General features: G+C 49.3%; 1 protein-coding gene across 10 annotated transcripts in view; it reads right to left on the bottom strand.

Moving 5' to 3' along the window:
* Nucleotides 1-3,142, bottom strand: part of RILPL1 (Rab interacting lysosomal protein like 1) — a 34,248-nt gene extending 31,106 nt beyond the window's left edge. For 7 of the 10 annotated variants that reach the window (XR_014020874.1, XM_081284546.1, XM_081284545.1 and 4 more), the window contains exon 1: nt 2,377-3,141. Coding sequence is in view for 9 of the 10 variants with exons in the window: in XM_081284546.1 (XP_081140672.1) it covers nt 2,377-2,685 (309 nt within the window). In the remaining variant the exon portion in view is untranslated. Of the gene's footprint in view, nt 1-2,376 lie in introns of all 10 variants that reach the window. The other 3 variants (XM_081284544.1, XM_081284543.1, XM_081284542.1) reach the window with 1 other exon arrangement.
* Between the last annotated feature and the right edge of the window lie 14,541 nt (nt 3,143-17,683).

A 17,683-nucleotide genomic window follows, 5' to 3' on the forward strand; every position in this document is an offset into this window, starting at 1 on the left:
CATCCACACAGCCACTGTTTTCTAAAGACGGCCTGTTTCCCCTGTCTTCTGTCATCCCCATCACCCTCCTGCTGCCTGACGTGAGACCCAGTTTTTCTTTCTGCATCACTGATGAGAGCACCCGTGGCCCATCAACAGTGTTGCAGACTGAGTAAGGAGAGAACAGGTCTGTGGCCTGGGCTGACTGAGTGAGCCCAGGTGTCTGTGGGTGGAGGGGCGCAGGCTTCCCTGCAGTCAGACTGGCTGGCTGGTCGGGGGAGGGAAGGAAAGGAGGAGGGGGGAGGACAGGACATACCAACGATCACTAACAAAATTCTTGTGGAAACAGCACCTTGAAGAATCATCAAAGCTGCAAAAGAAACATCAGAGGAGTCTCTCCCTCCTACAAGAATAGCAAGTGCAGAGGCCTGGGCTGGGCAGGCGGGCAGCTGTGACTCCCTGTTTACAAACAAGCCGGGCCCTGGACGCCCAGAGCTGGGGCGCTGACCGCATTCCAGAAGCAACAAGTGCAGGTGGCCTGGTGACCTCCGTGTGCCTGCCTCCCAGGCCAGCAGGGGCAGAACCAAAGAGCTGGGGTGGGGGCGGAGGCGCCCCAGGACTTCTGTGGGACCTGGGCTGAGCCCTGCAGGCCCTGAAAATAAAGCCAACTTCCTGGGAGATGGCCAGTCCCTTCCCTCCCAGGCCCTGGCAGAGAGGAGGTGCCGGGGCAGGAGCAGAGGTGTCTGGGGTCGGGGGTCCCCGATATCATCCCGTGGGCACCTAGGCGAGGGTTCAGACCTGAAGCTCCCACTGCCTAGCCCCTCCTGGGCAGGCTCCGGCCCTAGCCCTCTGTGCATATTAACCCCCACCTACAGGCTGGGGGCCATGGTTACCCCCACTTCGCAGCTGAGGAAACTGAGGCCCAAAGTGGCTAGGGGGTTTGCCCACGCTCACATAGCCTGTGAGTGCTGGGATTTGAAACCGGCTATCTAGCTCCAAAGTTCCCGCTCCTAGGAATCTTGAAATTAATTATAGGAGTTGGGCCTGTCCAAGTTCCCAGTGTGACCTTGGTCACCCAACTCTTAGAAGCTCCAGTTTCTTCCTGGCCCCAGAGTATAGGATCCCCAAGGACAGAAACGGTGAGCCCTGGAGCAAGGGGTCTTCACCCACCAGCGGACCTGCCCTCAGGTCTAGGCAGCACACCCAGCTGTGGCCATTTTCCTTGAAAACACACAGATTCACCACAGCATAGAAGAGATGATGGCCTGCCAGAGAGGTTCAGAGAGGCCAACTGAACTTCCTGAGGCCACTCAGCAAGCCAGAGCCTGCTAGGCACCCAGATCCTGATCCCCCAGGGAAAGGCGGTTTCCTCCCATTTCCTCGGTATGAAGGGTCTGCCAGGCGCTCCAGGCCTGAGGTTAGGGCAGGAAACCACATGTCTCCCACTTCCTTTTCCTCAGGCACCTCGTCTGGACAGTGGGGAGGCCCCGATTTAAAAAGCTTCAGCTCCCAGGGCAGAGGCTAGACCTTGGAGCATGCCCTTCCCCCAATTCCAGCAGAGTGGGGAAGAGACACTGGGATTACCTCCTCTAGGCCTGGGACTCTCTCATGGCTAACGGGACAAATCCATCCTGCACTCTGACCCTCTGTTTCCTCATCTGTAAAATGAAGTCCTACCTCATAGAGTTCTGTGAGGATTCAAGATAAAATCAAGGCAGGGAGAGCACTTCGGAATACAGGTTAATAAACTAAGGGAACGCTGGGAAGAAAGTTGCAAATATAAGCCCAGAGGCTGAGGGCTTAGTGGTTAAGAGGTCACACATCTCTGCTCTGGGGGAACTTGAGGTAGAACAAAAAAAGGGCCTGGTATGACTGGTGTAAGGTCTTCTAGGGTCACACTGAAGGGCAGGGGACTTATTAATTTGTGGAAGAGAATAATATCCAAGCACTTTATCTACATCATCACATTTAATAAGAATGGTGGATTCTATTTTGATTATTATTTGACAGATGAGGCAACAAAGCACAGAGAAGTTCAGCAACTTACCCAAGGTCACAGAGGTATTAAGCAGGTGAAGGTGGCACTGGAACTCAGGTCTGACTCTAGAGAAGTGCTCTTAACCTACTGGTGGTACATGCCGACTGCCCATGACTGGGCAGAGAGGGTCAGGGGCCTCCCTCCCTCATCCAGGACGGACTGGAAGTTTCCTGCCATAACCTCAGCCCTGGACGCTCCTGGCAGACCCTTCAGACTAAGAATGAAAGGAAACTGCCTTTCCTTACTCTAGTCTCTGTCACACATACACATCCACGGCCACCTGCAGTTGCCCGAGGCTGAAGGGTCCTTGGGTCCCAGAGCCCCACTGCCCAGGTGGGCAGACTGAGGCCACTGCCCACCTTCTGATGCTTGCGCTCCTTCTCGATGCGGTCCATCCTCTCCAGGCGCAGGCGGTCCAGCTCGAGGCGCAGCTCGTCCAGCTCGGGCGCGACGTGGTGGCGACTGACCAGCACCTCCAGGATCTCCAGGACCCTCACGACCTTGGGCATGAGGCGCGCGATGGCCTCGCAGCCGTGCTGGTCAATGACCCTCTCGAACTCATGGCCCACGAGCGACGCGATGTCGTACACGTCCATGACGGTCAGCTCGGCCACGTTCTTCTCCAGCGCCGACTCGGCCGCCAGCGGCGACCCCCGCTCCTCCTCCATGGCCGTTCGGGCCTCTCCGCCCGCCAACTAGTGCAACTCGCAAACTTGCGGCGATCGCGGGCAGCGCCGGCCGGGCCCACCCCGCGCCGAGCCGGCCGCGCGCAGGGGCCAGCGGCCAGGGCGCCCCGGGGGCGCGGCGGGCGCGGGCGGGGGCCGCGCGAGCCCGAGGTCAGCGCCCGGCGGCGGGTCTGGGCGCCGCGCGGCCGGCTCCCGCGGGAGGAGGACGAGGACGAGGAGGAGGAAGGCGCGCGCGTGCGCAGGCCGGCGCCTCCCAAGTTGGGAAGCGAGTTGGGCAATGGAGGCGCGGGTCCCGCGGCGCGCCCCCGCCCGCGCCCGGAGGAAGGGCGGCGCGGCCCCTCCGGGAAACTTTGGCGGCGCGGGCGCTGCCGGGTGGCCGCTCCCCTCGGGATGCCGCGAGCCCCGCCCCGGCCCCGGCCTGGCGAGGGGCGCGCCGCCCTCCTGCGCCCCGGGCGCGCCGCGGGCCCGCGCCTCCCCGCGCCTCCGGCGCCGAGCCTCCCCGAACCTCCCCGCGCTAAGCCGCCCCCCCCCGGCAGCCCCGCCGCAGCCCCCGCGCCCGGACGCGCCGCTCGCTTCTCCGGCGCGGCCCTGGCTTCTCCTCCACCCGCCGCCGGGAGGGGTCGAGGCTGGCCCGGAGGAGAGCGGGTGGCGGGCGCCGCCTGTCTCGGGCCCGACTCGCTGCTGGAGGGCGGGGGACGTCCGCCTTGGGGAGGAGCGGCGGAGTCAGAAGGTGGGCTCCGGGATGCGGCTCAGCCGGGAAAGAAAGTGCGGACCCCGGCCGCAGACCCTCCCGCTGCTCCGTCGCCAGCAGGACCCGGCGGCGCCGTTCCGCGCTCCAGTCGACTGACCCCGGAGAGGGGCAGTGGAGCGCTGGGTCCTCTGTCCCCAAGGCCACGGGGCTGCCCCGCCCGCCGATCCACACCATTAGCGGCTCCTGGTGACAGAGACACCACTCCACCGTGAAGGAGAGGCCGGGGTTTGAATCTGAGAGCAGAGATTTCTTGTCCCAAGTCGCCTCTCCTTTGGGCCTTGCTAAGTACACTTGTCCATCAGACCCCAACCCACCGGGAGAGCCCTTTCTGAACACGCTTGGTTATATAAGGGCCCGTGGAATCCCGCCATCCGGCCCCCATGTAAATTGCTCTCAGAATCCGGAGTTGTGACACTCTGGCTACAGATTAGCCCTCACGCTCAGGCCGAGGGGTCCTTAGTCCTTGAGAACAGAAATCTCAAGACCCTATAGCCATAAAGCCCACCCCAACCTGGCACATATTTATTAGGAAAAAGATTTTAAAAGGTGTGTGGGGGGGTGTGGCTCAAGATCACAAGTATGTGCGAGACCCTAGTTCAATCCCCAGCACTGAAAAATGTAAAAAAAAAAAAAAAAAGATAATGTTTTAAAGTTTAAAACTTATTGAGTATTTGCTTTACATTTAGCTAAAAAAATATGTAGTGCTAAATAATATATATGCGTATATATATACATACATATATATATATATACATATATATATATATATATATATATATATATATATATAATATTTACCATGTGCCAAGCATTATTCTGTGCTATACAGATGTCACCTTGTTAAATCCTTATTCTATGGGTTCTCATTGTGGCTCGAGGCCTGCCAGGGGTCCACAGTAGCCAAAGGTCTCAATGAAGTTGTCCCTTTTCCCAGCAGATAACTTCCTGAGGCTGGATGTTCTTCATGTAGATAAATACCAAACAGAGCCCAGCAGACAGGATGCCAGAGCAGACCCAAGGGTCCAGTGCCCTCCTGATGAGCTGGACCTGGTACAGTCTTGTAGAAAACATAAAACATGCTGGACATGGTGGAGCCTGCCTATAATCACAGCAAATCAGGAGGCTGAGGCAGGAGGATCACAAGCTTGAGGCCAGCCTCAGCAATTTAGTGAGACCCTGTCAAAATACAAAATCAAAAGGGCCGGGATGTAGCGCAGTGGTAGAGTGCCCCTGGATTCAATCCCTTGAACAAATGTATATATATTACACACACACACACACATATATATATACACATACATATATATATATATACATATATATATATATATATATATATATATATATATTAAACTTTATGTATAATCTACCTAACAAAAGCTTTTTAGGGCCTTCAGTTTGATTTTTTGTTTGTTTGTTTGGCACAGGACCTCTGAGCGCCCCTCCAGCCTCTTCAACAGTTCTCAGGAGCATAAAGGAGTCCTGACACCAGAGAGCTAAGGAACTGCTGCCTTAAAGCACCCTAGAGGAGGGGTTATGACCCCTGTGTACCAGTGAGGAAGCTCAGGCTCCCAGCAGTTAGCAGCTCACTGAGGCCAGGCTGCTTGCAAGTCAGGGTAGGCCTGAGGGGTGTGGGCTGGGGGTGTGCAGAACACCCCTCCTTCCTCCAGCCCCACCAAGCCGGTGCCACCTGTGTTCAGAGCAACCCGGGCAAGGTGGGCATGGCACTGCCCAAGGCCAAGGCCAGGAGGTAAGGGGAAGCTATCTCCACAGCAACAAGTTGCCTCAAAGTTCACGTCTTAGAAACTTATTCTCTCGCAGTTCTGGTAACCAGTCAAAAAAATGGAAGTATCCCCCAGTCATGGTGGTGCACGCCTGTGATCCCTGAGGCTCTAGAGGCTGAGGCAGGAGGATTGCAAGTTCAAAGCCAGCCTCAGCAAAAGCGAGGCTCTAAGCAACTCAGTGAGACCCTGTCTCTAAATAAAATACAGAATAGGGCTGGGAAGTGGCTCAGTGATCGAGTGCCCCTGAGTTCAATCCCTGGTGCCTCTCCAAAAAATGAAGGGTCATCAAGGCCACATTCCCCACCAAGGCTGCAGCGGTGCCCCCTCCCCCGAGTCCTTGGAGTTCTGGCGGCTCCAGGCGCTTGGGGGTTCTGTGGCCACATCACTCTGCCTCTTCCCACTTGACCTTCCTCTGCATGTCTCCTCTGGCTCCTGCCAGGTACCAGCCACTGGCTTCAGGGCCCACCTGGGTAGCCAGATGAGCTTCTCATCTCAAGGTCCTTCATCCATCCATCTGCCAAGGCCTTTTGTCAAACAAGGCCACCGCGTCACAGGTTCCAGGCATTATAAGAAGGTTACCCCCTGTTAAGGGGAGGAGATGCTCATGGTCCGTCACTACAGCAGATCCAGTAACCTGTCCCACAGCACTGGGAACTGAACCCAGTTTTGCCCGGGGTCAGTGGAAGAGTCCTGAGCACCTGAGTCGGGGCAGCTTTGCCTCAAGGCAGCAAAGATCACTGAGTCGGCTGGGACAGGACAAGGATTCAGGAGCCGCTGTGCCAGCCGGCAGCCTGTCCCTCAGGATGGGAGCAGGAAAAGAACCAGGGGGTGCAAACCAAGGGGAGGCAAGCCGGGTGCAAACTCTATATAAAATACAAAATAGGGCTGGGGAGGTGCCCCTGAGTTCAATCCCTGGTACCTGCCCTCCCACAAATAAAAAGATGGGGAGGTAAGAGTTAGAGATGACCCCAGATGGTGACCTGAGTTCTTAGAGAAGAATTAGATGTACACAGAAGCTGGGCTGGGGCTGGGGCTCAGTGTTGAGCACTTGCCTAGTCTGTGTGAGGTACTGGGTTCAATTCTCAGCACCACATATAAACAAACAAACAAATAAAGGTCCATCAATAACTAATAAAAATTAAAAAAAAAATAAAAAGAAATTTAAAAAAAGTAGACAGAAGCTGTTGGGCCCAGCTGGGAAACTCCAGAGCCACTATTCACATTCCGGTTAGCACTGCCACTGACCAGGTATGTGACCTAGGGCAGGTGATGTGACCTCTCAGCACCTCACCTTTCCCTCCTATACAGTGGGATGTACCTATTGAGAGGGTAAATGTTATTATTAAATAAATCACATCCGTACCAGCCATACAAAATGCTATGAAAATCTAATATTATTATTCTCGAAATCTGTAGGAGTTGTTGGGTGTTGTGGCGCACATCCTTGGTAGAGGAGGCTGATGTAGGAGGATCACAAGTTCAAAGCCAGCCTCAGCAACTTAGTGAGGCCCTAAGCAACTTGGTGAGAACCTGTCTCTAAAAAAAATAAAAATAAAAAATCAGAAATTAAAAGAGCTGGGGATGTGGTTCAGTGGGTATGTGCCCCTGGGTTCAATCCCTGATACAAAAAAGAAAGAAAGAGAGAGAGAGAGAGAGAGAGAGAGAGAGAAAAGAGAAGAAAAGAAAAGAAATCTGGAGGGATTCTCTGGATGTAGATACAAATGTAGACGTGTATCTCAGAACTGTAGACAGATGTGAGCTGAGTGTGGTGGCTCACACCTGTCATCCTAGCCACTCAGGAGGCTGAGGCAGGAAGATTGAAAATTCAAGGCCAGCCTCAGCAATTTAGTGAGGCCCTCAACAATTTAGTGGGACCCTGTCTCAAAATACAAAAAAATAAAAAATAAAAAGGGCTAGGGAATGAGCTCAGTGGTAGAGCATCCCTGAATTCAATTCCCATGAAAAAAATCCAAATAATATCTACTTATTATAATTAGTCTCTCTTTGCCCTTAGTGTGTCTCTGTCTCTGTCTCTCTGTTCCTGGAGATGGAACTCAGGGTCGCTCTATCACTGAGTTACACCCCCAGCCATTTTTATTTATTTATTTATTTTTAAAAATTTTGAGATAGAGCCTGGCTACGTTGCTGAGGCTGGCCTGGAATTTGCGATCCTCCTGCCTCAGCCTCCTAACTCACTGGGGATTATAGGCATGAGCCACCTTGTTCAGCTTTGATTGGATTTTAATTAAATTTATTTGGTGGTCTTGTGTTCTACCATTTCTTTTTTTCTCTTCTTTTGGAGGAGGAATCCATAATTATGCTTTTTAAAAAATATTTATTTATTTATTTTTTTAGTTGTAGTTGGACGCAATACCTTTATTTCACTTATTTATTTTTATGTGGTGCTGAGGATCGAACCCAGGGTCTGGAATGTGCCAGGAGAGCGTTCTACTGCTAAACTGCAGCCCCAGGCCCCCGTTTTATGTTTTCTTATTTCAATATAAATCAGGAGTGATGCTAACCTCCTCCTTTTTTATATAATTTTTTAAGGATATTTTTTAGTTGTCAATGGATCTTTTATTTTATTTATTTATCTGTGGTGCTGAGGACCGAAACCAGGGCCTCGCAGGTACCAGGCAAGTGGTTTATCCCTGAGCCACAGCTCCAGCCCCCTAACCTCCTAAAAGGGAGGTTAGATGATTCTTGTTAGATGATTCCTGTTGTTTTACCAGGATGCACAGACAACATTTCTCTCTGGTTTCTGATTTTCATTACCCCCCCCACCCCTGCTTCAAAAGAAAACCTTGATAGTGATCATGAATCCTCACTTTCCATTCTCCCCTGCTCCGGACCCTAGGTAACTACTAACCTGCTTCCCGTCTCTGTGGAATGCTATTTTGAACGTGTCCTGGGCACGGAGTCATACAACACGTGGAGTTAACATGTGTGGCTTCTTTGGCTGAGCATCCTGTCTTTAAAGGTCATCCACGTTGTAGCCGGTCTCAGTACTTTATTCCTTTTTATGGTTGAAGAATATTCTATGGCAGGACTATACCACATCTTGTTAGCGGTTCATCAGTGGGTGGGCGTTCCCACCATCTTCCCCCTTTTGGCTATTATGAATCATGGTGGATGTTTGTGTGACCATGGCAGTTTTGTGTGGGTGGACATTTTCATTTCTCTTAGAAGGGACACTGGGCCCAGGACTAAATCTCTGGTCACATGGGAATTAACGTCTCTACTTAACCTTTTGGGGACCTGCCAGACTGCTTTACAGAGGGGCTGCGCCTTCTCCCTCCCCCCAGTGATGCCCAAACATCCCAACTTCTCCATGTCTCACCAGCTCTTGCATTGTCTGTCCTCTGGACTGTAACCATCTCTGTGGCTGTGAAGTGGCATGGCACTGTGCTTCTTATTTGCCTAGCATTTTTTTAATATTTATTTTTTTAGTTGTAGTTGGACCCAATAACTTTATTTTACTTGTTTATTTTTGTATGTGGTGCTGAAAATCGAACCCAGGGTCTCGCATGTGTAAGGTGAGCGCTCTACTGCTGAGCCACAACCCCAGCCCCATTTGCCTAGCATTTTAAAAAAGGAAATTAAGCGAGAAAGTGAATCAACTTAAATTCATATGTTACATAAATAATAGGAGACATGGAACCTGGATATGGCAACAATCTTGAAGGTGCTACTTTCTTCTTTTTTGAGATGGAGGGTCTCACTGAGTTGCCCAGGCTGACCTCGAACACTTGATTCTCTGCCTCAGCCCTAGTGTCCAGAGTTGCTGAGATTATGGGCATGGGCCACTATGCCCTTCTGTATGAAGCTGCTACTTAAATGATTAAAGATCGCCTTTTTATTTTTTTAAGTATTTAGTTGTTGTTGGACACAATAATCTTTATTTTTATTTATTTATTTTTATGTGATGCTGAGGATCAAACCCAGGGCTTTACACATGCTAGGAAAGTGCTCTACCACTGAGCCACAATCCCAGCCCAAAGATCACCTCTTTAATAAACAGTATTTTTAATAAGCTTAGGCCTGTAATACCTGCAACTCTGGAGGCTGAGGCCAGAGGATCACAAATTTGAGTCCAGCCTCAGCAATTTAGTGAGATCTTGTCTCAAAATTAAAAAAAAAAAAAAAATGAGCCAGGCACAGTGGCACACACTTATAATCCCAGTGGCTCCAGAGGCTGAAGCAGGAGGATGTGAGCTCACAGCCAGCCTCAGCAAATATGAGCGGCTCAGCAACTCAGTGAGACCCTGTCTCTAAATAAAATACAAATTGGGCTGGGGATGTGGCTCAGTGGTGGAGTGCCCCTGAGTTAAATCGCCAGTACCAAAAAGAAAGAAAAATAAAAATAAAAAGAGAGAGAGGGAGAGCGCGAGAGTGAGAGAGGGAGAAAGTGCCAGACATCTTTTAAAATTTTTTAAAGTAAAACACACACCTGGGCTGAGGCTGTAGCTCAGTGGTAAAGTACTTGCCTCACATGTGTGAGGCACTGGTTTCAATCCTCAGCACCAAATAGAAATACATAAAGATACTGTGTGTTCATCTACAACTAACTAAATAAACAAACATATATATATATATATATATATATATATATATATATATATATATGGTAAAACACATAGCTGTTTAGAAAAGAAAATGTCACAAGAGGATATAGGACAATATACAGAGGAATGTAAATCATTGCCAGACATAAGCCAGGTTTGACTCTCCCCAGAATACAGAAGTGATACACAGACAATGACCAACCCTGCAAGCCAACACCACGTCCAGTCTTACACCAACCTGTGTGGCATGGTCAGGGACGGCTTCTTGCCGGAGGGAGGCCTGGTGGCACAGAAAGAAGGGGAGAGGCCACAGATGGCAGGCCTGAGGCTCAGGGCAGAACCCACTCTGTGTGTGCAAGTCCACAGTCTGGGGCCATGGGAGGGGGCAATGACAGGAAAGAGAATCAGAAGCTCCCCTTGGGCCAAGTCAGAGAATCCTTCTGTGTTTCAATTTGTTTCATTCATAAAATGGGAATCATCTCAATCAACACCTCTCCCCAGGATTTTTGTGGGGATTGAGTGAGTTAAAATATGTGAAGTGCTTAGCACTGTTTCCCCACTCTCTAAGCACCGGGCACCCTGCTGTGTGGGAGGCCAACCTCACGGGTGACTGAGTTACACTCCCCAGCTGGGTGCTGAGGTGCTCAGTCACAGAAATGGGTGTGTCTTGTACAGCCCTATGGGTGAAGCTATGCTCACCTGTTCCTTTGTAATATAACCCCTTGCCCCATTTAGGATAGAATCTTCCATGGAAGTGCCTTGTGTGTGTCCCCTCCTCTTACTGTGCCCTTGGGTGTGGCCTACCCAGGTGTCAGTCAACCTGCTGACAGTGGACATCATGAAGATAGACTCAGCCCCCTGAAACCTGACCCCTTGCTCATTTGAATAGCTTCTCCTCAATAAAAGGGGTCAGCGCGTGCTCTCGCTCTCTTTCTGCAGACCCTTAAGGTCAGAGGAGCCGTCACAGCAACCCCAAAGAAAAAGGTATTTGTGTCTCTTCTGTGGCTATTTCGTGCAGCCCAGTTAGCCCAGTTTAACTAGAGAACAGAAACCAGGCACTGCTGGTCCTTTAAGTCCTCTATAAAACCTTGCCTGTCAATCCCAGAACCCCGTCTTAGGCAGAGAGAGCATCCACATGGCAGATTTAATTTTCTCAGAGTGTTGGGAGGCGGATCTGGGACTCGTTCTGGGGGTCCCCATAGTGAGGGTAGCAGGAAGAGCTGCAGGCAGCTGACATGCTGTTCCTCACCCTGTGAGCCAGGGCTGGGCACATGGCAGACAGAAGCAGTGATTCTGTGGAAGGAGGAGTCACTGCTTCCTGGAAAATGAGGCCACAGGGCCTGGGAAACCGCACCAGGGCTGGAGAGGAAACTGGGGGCACCCGGGGGCAGCTGGCAGTGAGCTTGCCCAGCACTCCTCCGTCTGCTGCCCTGGCTGGTCCCGTGGACAGATCCCAGGGGCTGAGAATATGAAACAGCCTCACAGCTTACACACCCATCCACCCGCACTGCCTCTGCTTTCCACAGTCACTGCTTTGGATTTGCCTTTTCTCCTCCATCTCCCGCTCCTCCTATTCAACGTGGTCGGGGGCCATGGGTCATGTTGACATCATCACTTTAAATGGAAGAAATGTCACTCAAGACTCCTGGTCATCTGCACTGACTTCTGCTTGGTTATCACACCCCCTGCCACCTGGGGACATCTCATCAGAGAAGCTATCTGATTTCCCCAAATCCATCTTGGGTGGGGCTGGGGTTGTAGCTCAGTGGGGGAAGTGCTTGCCTCGCAGGTGTGAGGCACTGGGTTTGATCCTCAGCACCGCATATAAATAAAAAAATTAAACAGTTGTCCATTCACAACTGAAAAAAAAATTTAAAAAAACTCATCTTGGGAAACAAAAGATCACACCTTAAACAGTATTTTTTGAGGGGTGGGTTCACAGGGACTGAACCCAGAGGTGCTGTGCACAGAGCTACATCTCCAGCTCTTTCTAGTTTTTATTTTGACATACAGTCTCGATACATTGCCCAGGCTGATCTCAAACTTGCAATTCTCCTGCCTCAGCCTTCCATGTCACTGCTGGGATTATGGGCATGCCCTATCGCCCCTGACAGCAACAGGATTTGACCCCTACAGTATATGCTCTACTCTGAGTCACAGGGCTCCTTTCTTCCTGCAGAGAGATTACATGCACACCCTACGTCTGTATGGAGTTTCCATACAGCTGTAGCAACCTAGTTCCATTTTCCTGCTTCAGGAGATCCTTTGGCTGAGCTGTTAAGTACAATAAATTTTTTTTTTTAAAATTTAATGTCATTCCAGCAGCTCTGGAGGTTGAGGCAGGAGGATCGTGAGTTCAAAGCAAGCCTCAACAATTTGGTGAGACTGTGTCTGAAAAAAAAAAAAAAATATATATATATATATATAAAGGGCTGAGGACATGGAGCAGTGGTTAAGCACCCCTGGGTTCCATCCCAAGTACAAAAGAAAAGAAAGAAAACAACAACAACAACAACAATAGAGGCAAAGGTATTGCCAGGGCAGTGATGGTGACATAGAAAACAAGTGAGACCTGCTTCAGGCACAAACCCCAGCTGGTTGCACTGTCTGTGGGATGTCTCGGGGTGGCTGTATGAAACCAGGGAATTTAAAAACAGGTCTCCAGTGGAGAGAGAGGTCCTTGGAGGGAGTGGGCAGGCCGTGTGAGGGAAGGTGAGACATTGTCCTGCCTGCTCCTGCTAGTCCTATCAGCCCTTCCCATGGGGCACTGGCCTCCCCATTTCCAAGTGGACCCTCTCTAGTCCTGGGGCTGCTGCCCGGGCAAAGACGCTGAGGCAGTGGGCAGGGATTTGGGACCCTGGGAACAGCTGTGCCAATGCTGGTCTTGCCAGAAAGCAAGGCTGGTCTCTGAGCTCTGGGCCTGGGGAGGTCCCCGGAATGAATGGATCTGGGCCTGCCCTTCCCACAATCCAAATTTTTTTTTTTTTTTTTAAAGAGAGAGTGAAAGAGGAGAGAGAGGAGAGAGAGAGAGAATTTTTAATATTTATTTTTTAGTTCTCAGCGGACACAACATCTTTGTTGGTATGTGGTGCTGAGGATCGAACCCGGGCCGCACGCATGCCAGGCGAGCGCGCTACCTACCACTTGAGCCACATCCCCAGCCCCCAAATATTTTTTAAAATGTTAATTTAGGAGGGCCCATCTTCTGTCCACTCCCAGGTTACTACTATGGACAGCATGGTCCACGCCTCACCTTTTTTTTTTTCTGAGATTATTCATATTTACCATTATTGGTATGTATATATGTGTGTACATATTTATCTTTCATTTCATTTTATTTTACTCACTGCTGGGGATTGAGCCCAGGGGCACTGTACCATCAAGCTACATCCCCAGCCCTTTTTATTTATTTATTTTTTTATTTTGAGACAGGGACTTACTAAGTTGCTGAAGCTGGCCTTGAAACTGCCATCCTCCTGCCTCAGTTCCCTGAGCTGCTGGGGCTACAGGTGTGTGCCATCGTGCCTGGCTAACATACGTTTATTTTATTTATCTATTTTTTGGGGAGGGAACCAAGGAACCAGAAAATGCTCACGAGCAGCTTACTCAAAAATTTTCAAAACAAGAAATAAATTGAATGTCTGTTATCAGTAGAATGAATCAATAGATTCACACAACAAAATGTCATGCAGCGATGATGTCATGTACCTGACCACTGAGCCACATCCCCAGCCCTATTTTGTATTTTATTTAGAGACAGGGTCTCACTGAGTTGTTTAGTGCCTCGCTTTTGCTGAGGCTGGCTTTGAACTCAGGATCCTCCTGCCTTAGCCTCCCAAGCTGCTGTGATTACAGGCATGCTCCACTGTGCCCAGCACATATGTTTATTTTAAAGATGGGAACATAACACTCATATTAGTACACTATTTGCTTTTTTCACTTAATATACCCTGTAATCATTTCTCCAGCTCAGTGTAGGTAAACCTATCTCACTCTTAAGAAAGAAAGGGAGGGGTAAAAGCCCATCAGCCAATCAGCCAATATCTGCCTCATTTTTTTCTCTCTCATTCTTTTATGATTGACAGTTTTTTGGTCTACCAATTTACCCACCATTTTTCCTTTAATAGACATTCAAGCTGTTTCTTGGTTTGAGATTTTTTAAACAATGACTGTGCAAACGGACACTTGATTTTGACACTTAATTTTCATTTTTTTTCAACTTCATGAAAAGTAGGGGAAGGGGCTGGTGTTGTGGCTCAAGTGGTAGATGCAATTTTGACCATGTAGATTTCAGACAGATCCTTCCCGTAGTTTTCCGTGGTTTCTGTTGCTCTTTGGGGACTGGGGCTGGGGACAAATCTAGCTTCTCCTTCCTCTTCAGCCTCATCATCTTTTGCTCTCCACATTTCAACCTTGAGAGCCCTTTTCCAGTGTTCAGACTCGACAAGGTCAGAAGCCCCCCCACTGTTCAGACAGGAAAGCAACTGGAAAAGCCACTTTGGGAAAACAGTGGTGTCAACCAAGTCTAATTGTGCACTTCCCCCCTGCCCCCCACCCCGTGACCCAGCAATTTCACTCCAAGGTTCAAATCCAACAGGAACCAGAAAATGCTCACGAGCAGCTTTACTCAAAATCTTCCAAAACAGGAAATAAACTGAATGTCTGTCATCAGTAGAATGAATCATAAATTCACAATGAAATGTCATGCAGCGATGAAAGACCGCAGACGATTCCTAGACGCAACAGCATGAGTGTTTGTCACAGGTGTACAGCTGTAAGAAATCAGCCAGATATAAAGAAGCACACATTGCCTGTAGTTCCAGCAGTTCAGGAGGCTGAGGCAGGAGGATCTCGAGTTCAAAGTCAGTCTCAGCAAATTGGTGGGGCCCTAAGCAACTCAGTGAGACCCTGTCTCTAAATAAAATACAAAAATGGCTGGGGATGGGGCTGGGGATGTGGCTCAAGCGGTAGCGTGCTCGCCTGGCATGCGTGGGGCCCGGGTTCGATCCTCAGCACCACATACAAACAAAGATGTTGTGTGTCCGCCGATAACTAAAAAATAAATATTAAAAAATTCTCTCTCTCTCTCTCTCTCTCCTCTCTATTTAAAAAAAAAAAAATGGCTGGGGATGTGGCTCAGTGGTTAAGGCCCCTGGGTTCAATCCCTAGTACCATCCCCCCGCCAACAAGCACACATTGTTATGATTTTTTTGGGGGGGATTGAACCCAGAAACCTAACACATACTACACACACACTCTACCAGTGAACAGTGCATCCTGTTCAAAAAATTTCAACAGACGAAACTAAGAAAGCTTCTGGGGTCAGAAAGTGAAGCAGGAAATTGAAGGGGAGACTGCAGAGAAGCACAAGGAAACTATCCCGATTGACAGTGTGGCCACCCCACTGGGACATACTGGCTAAAATGCATTAACCCCTACACTTCCAAAGGGCACATTTTGTGATGTGAGGTCAACCTCAGTGAAGCTGATTGAAGCAAATCAACCAGACAAGGGGTCCTGTTGTGTCTGAACCCAGCTTACATAGTGCAGCAGGGGGCATTTGGGTGTCAAAGGTCTGCAGCGGCAAGTCTTTTATGCCTTAGTCTGGGTGGCAGATTCAGGGACCTGTGCATACATAAGAATTCACAGCACCGTACCTTAAAATCTATGTGCTGTTTTGCATCTAAGTCATAGCTCAATGAAAGGGTCAATTAAAATAACAGAAGGTTATTTTAATAACCTTCTCCTCCCCTCAGTTCTGAGAATCTGGAGCGTTCCTTTCCTCCTCCTAACCTTCACCTTCCTAACCTCATCTAATCCTCTGGACAGAAAGGTCCCTTTCTCTAAGGAAGCTTCTCCAGATCTCAGACTGTGGACTGTCACGACGCGCTCTGGACTTTGCTCTCATAGTAAGGGACATAATGGTTGGTGCTCCATCTGTGACGATTTATTAATCCCTGTAAAGGTCCTCTGTTGTCGCTGCCAGAAATAACCGTTCACCTGTTTAAAGGAACCTCGATGGTCCTCAGAGCACCTAGTCTGGGCTTTGCTCCAAGTCCTGCTGCCTCAGGTGAGGGGGCGTAACCCCGGGCCACCAATCAGAACAGCAGGTTCCTCCTCGCGCAGTGAGTGGTCCTGGGGCGTTTGACCCAATTAAAGCCAAGGGCATTTTTCTGCGCCCTTTCTTCAGGTCTGTTCTTGAACTTGAGACTGAAAATAAGACCTGCCGGCAGCCCTCTGGCCATCCCAGGGACCTTGAGACTCAAGGGCATCCGGAGGGAAGCAGGGTAGGGAGATGGTTGAAGGTCTATGCCTTGAATTTTCAGTACCTCCAGCCTCTATGGTCCTTTTTATGTACCCTAGCTTAGGTCAAATCTACAACCAAAGGTGTTAACTGACAAATTCCTTCTCACCATTTATTGTTAGACTAAACTCGGAGGACAGGTCCTGGTCTGTCCTGTTCATCACTGTATTCCTCCCTTCTAGAACTGGGCTGGTGAATAATTTTACTATTTTAATGCCCCTTTTATGTCCCCTTGTCCCATATATAGGACGTTTGTAAAAATTTCAATTGAGCAACACTCAGTTTTTCATTTTTCTTTTTCTTTTTTTTTTTAAATTTTTTCAGACAGGGTCTCACTAAGTTGCTTAGAGCCTCCCGGAGTTGCTAAGGCTGGCTTCAAACATGCAATCCTCCTGCCTCAGCCTCCTGAGTTGCTGAGAATACAGGTGTATGCCATTGCACCCAACTCTCAATTTAAATTTTATAGGTGTCCTATATATGGGGCTCAGGAACACAATGGGTTAAATGTTTTCTGCAACACGTACAAAGTACTCATGGAGTCAGGTAATTCAGGTTTTATTCTACTTACTAGTGAATGCATCATCAGGTGAGGTAATCTCTGTGAGTACTCTTAGAATTGTCCCCAGGGTTCCCAGATTTGAGCAGTCTTTCAGACCTAGCTTTCATCAGCAGCTGAGACTCAGGCTGTAACTAGTGCCTAATGTGTTAGGCACCTGGGGTGAGGGAGAATACAATGCACAGGAGCTGATGAGAGGAGATGGCCTGGGCCTCACAGGTGGCTCTGGATGGCTCCTTGCAAGGACACCCTCCTTGCCTGGCTCACTGCTCCGTGCCTTGTTTCCTCATCTGTAACACGGGAACCCCATAGTCCCAGGGTCATGTGTTGTCCTGAAGGGTAAATGAATGGATGTCTGTTAAATAACCCAACACATTAAATGCTGTAGCAGCCCAATCAATATCAGCTGACATCAACTAAACTGTTCTATGTGCCAGGTGTCGTGATAGATGCTTTTCAGCCATTATCTCAGCAGTTCTCGCAACCGCCTCTCAGGTGAGTCCTAAGCATTGATTAAGTGTTTGCTGAGGATGTACCAAGGGCCAGGCACTTTCTGGACACAGGGAATAAGAGACTCTACCCTTGAAGTATTTTTATTCTAGAGGGTTGAAGCTAGACTTCTCATGTACCATCGACTTCTGTGAGATTTCCCTCTCCATGAGAATATTCTGCTGTGTTGGATAGACCTCTTTCTGCTTATCTGTTGATGGGCGGTGAGAACTGATGTTGAGTGACTGAGTGGACACAAAGGATCATTTATTTTGCATCCTATTTATGCAAAATGCCCCAGGACAGAGAGTGCATCTGTTCTTATCTTGGGCTGAAGTGAGAGTGGGAAAGAAATAGGGAATACCTGCTAGGGGAGTTTCTGTTTAGGATGATGAAAATATTCAGAATTAGTGGTGAGCCTGTATGTATCTGTGAACATACTAAAATCCCTCAATTGCACTTTTAATCCATGAATCATTGGGGATGTGAACTGTAGCTGAACAAAGCTGCTTAAAACAAACAACAAAAATA

Source organism: Spermophilus citellus (genome assembly GCF_964194105.1).
Source record: "Spermophilus citellus genome assembly, chromosome: 3".
Taxonomy (NCBI): Eukaryota; Metazoa; Chordata; class Mammalia; order Rodentia; family Sciuridae; genus Spermophilus; species Spermophilus citellus.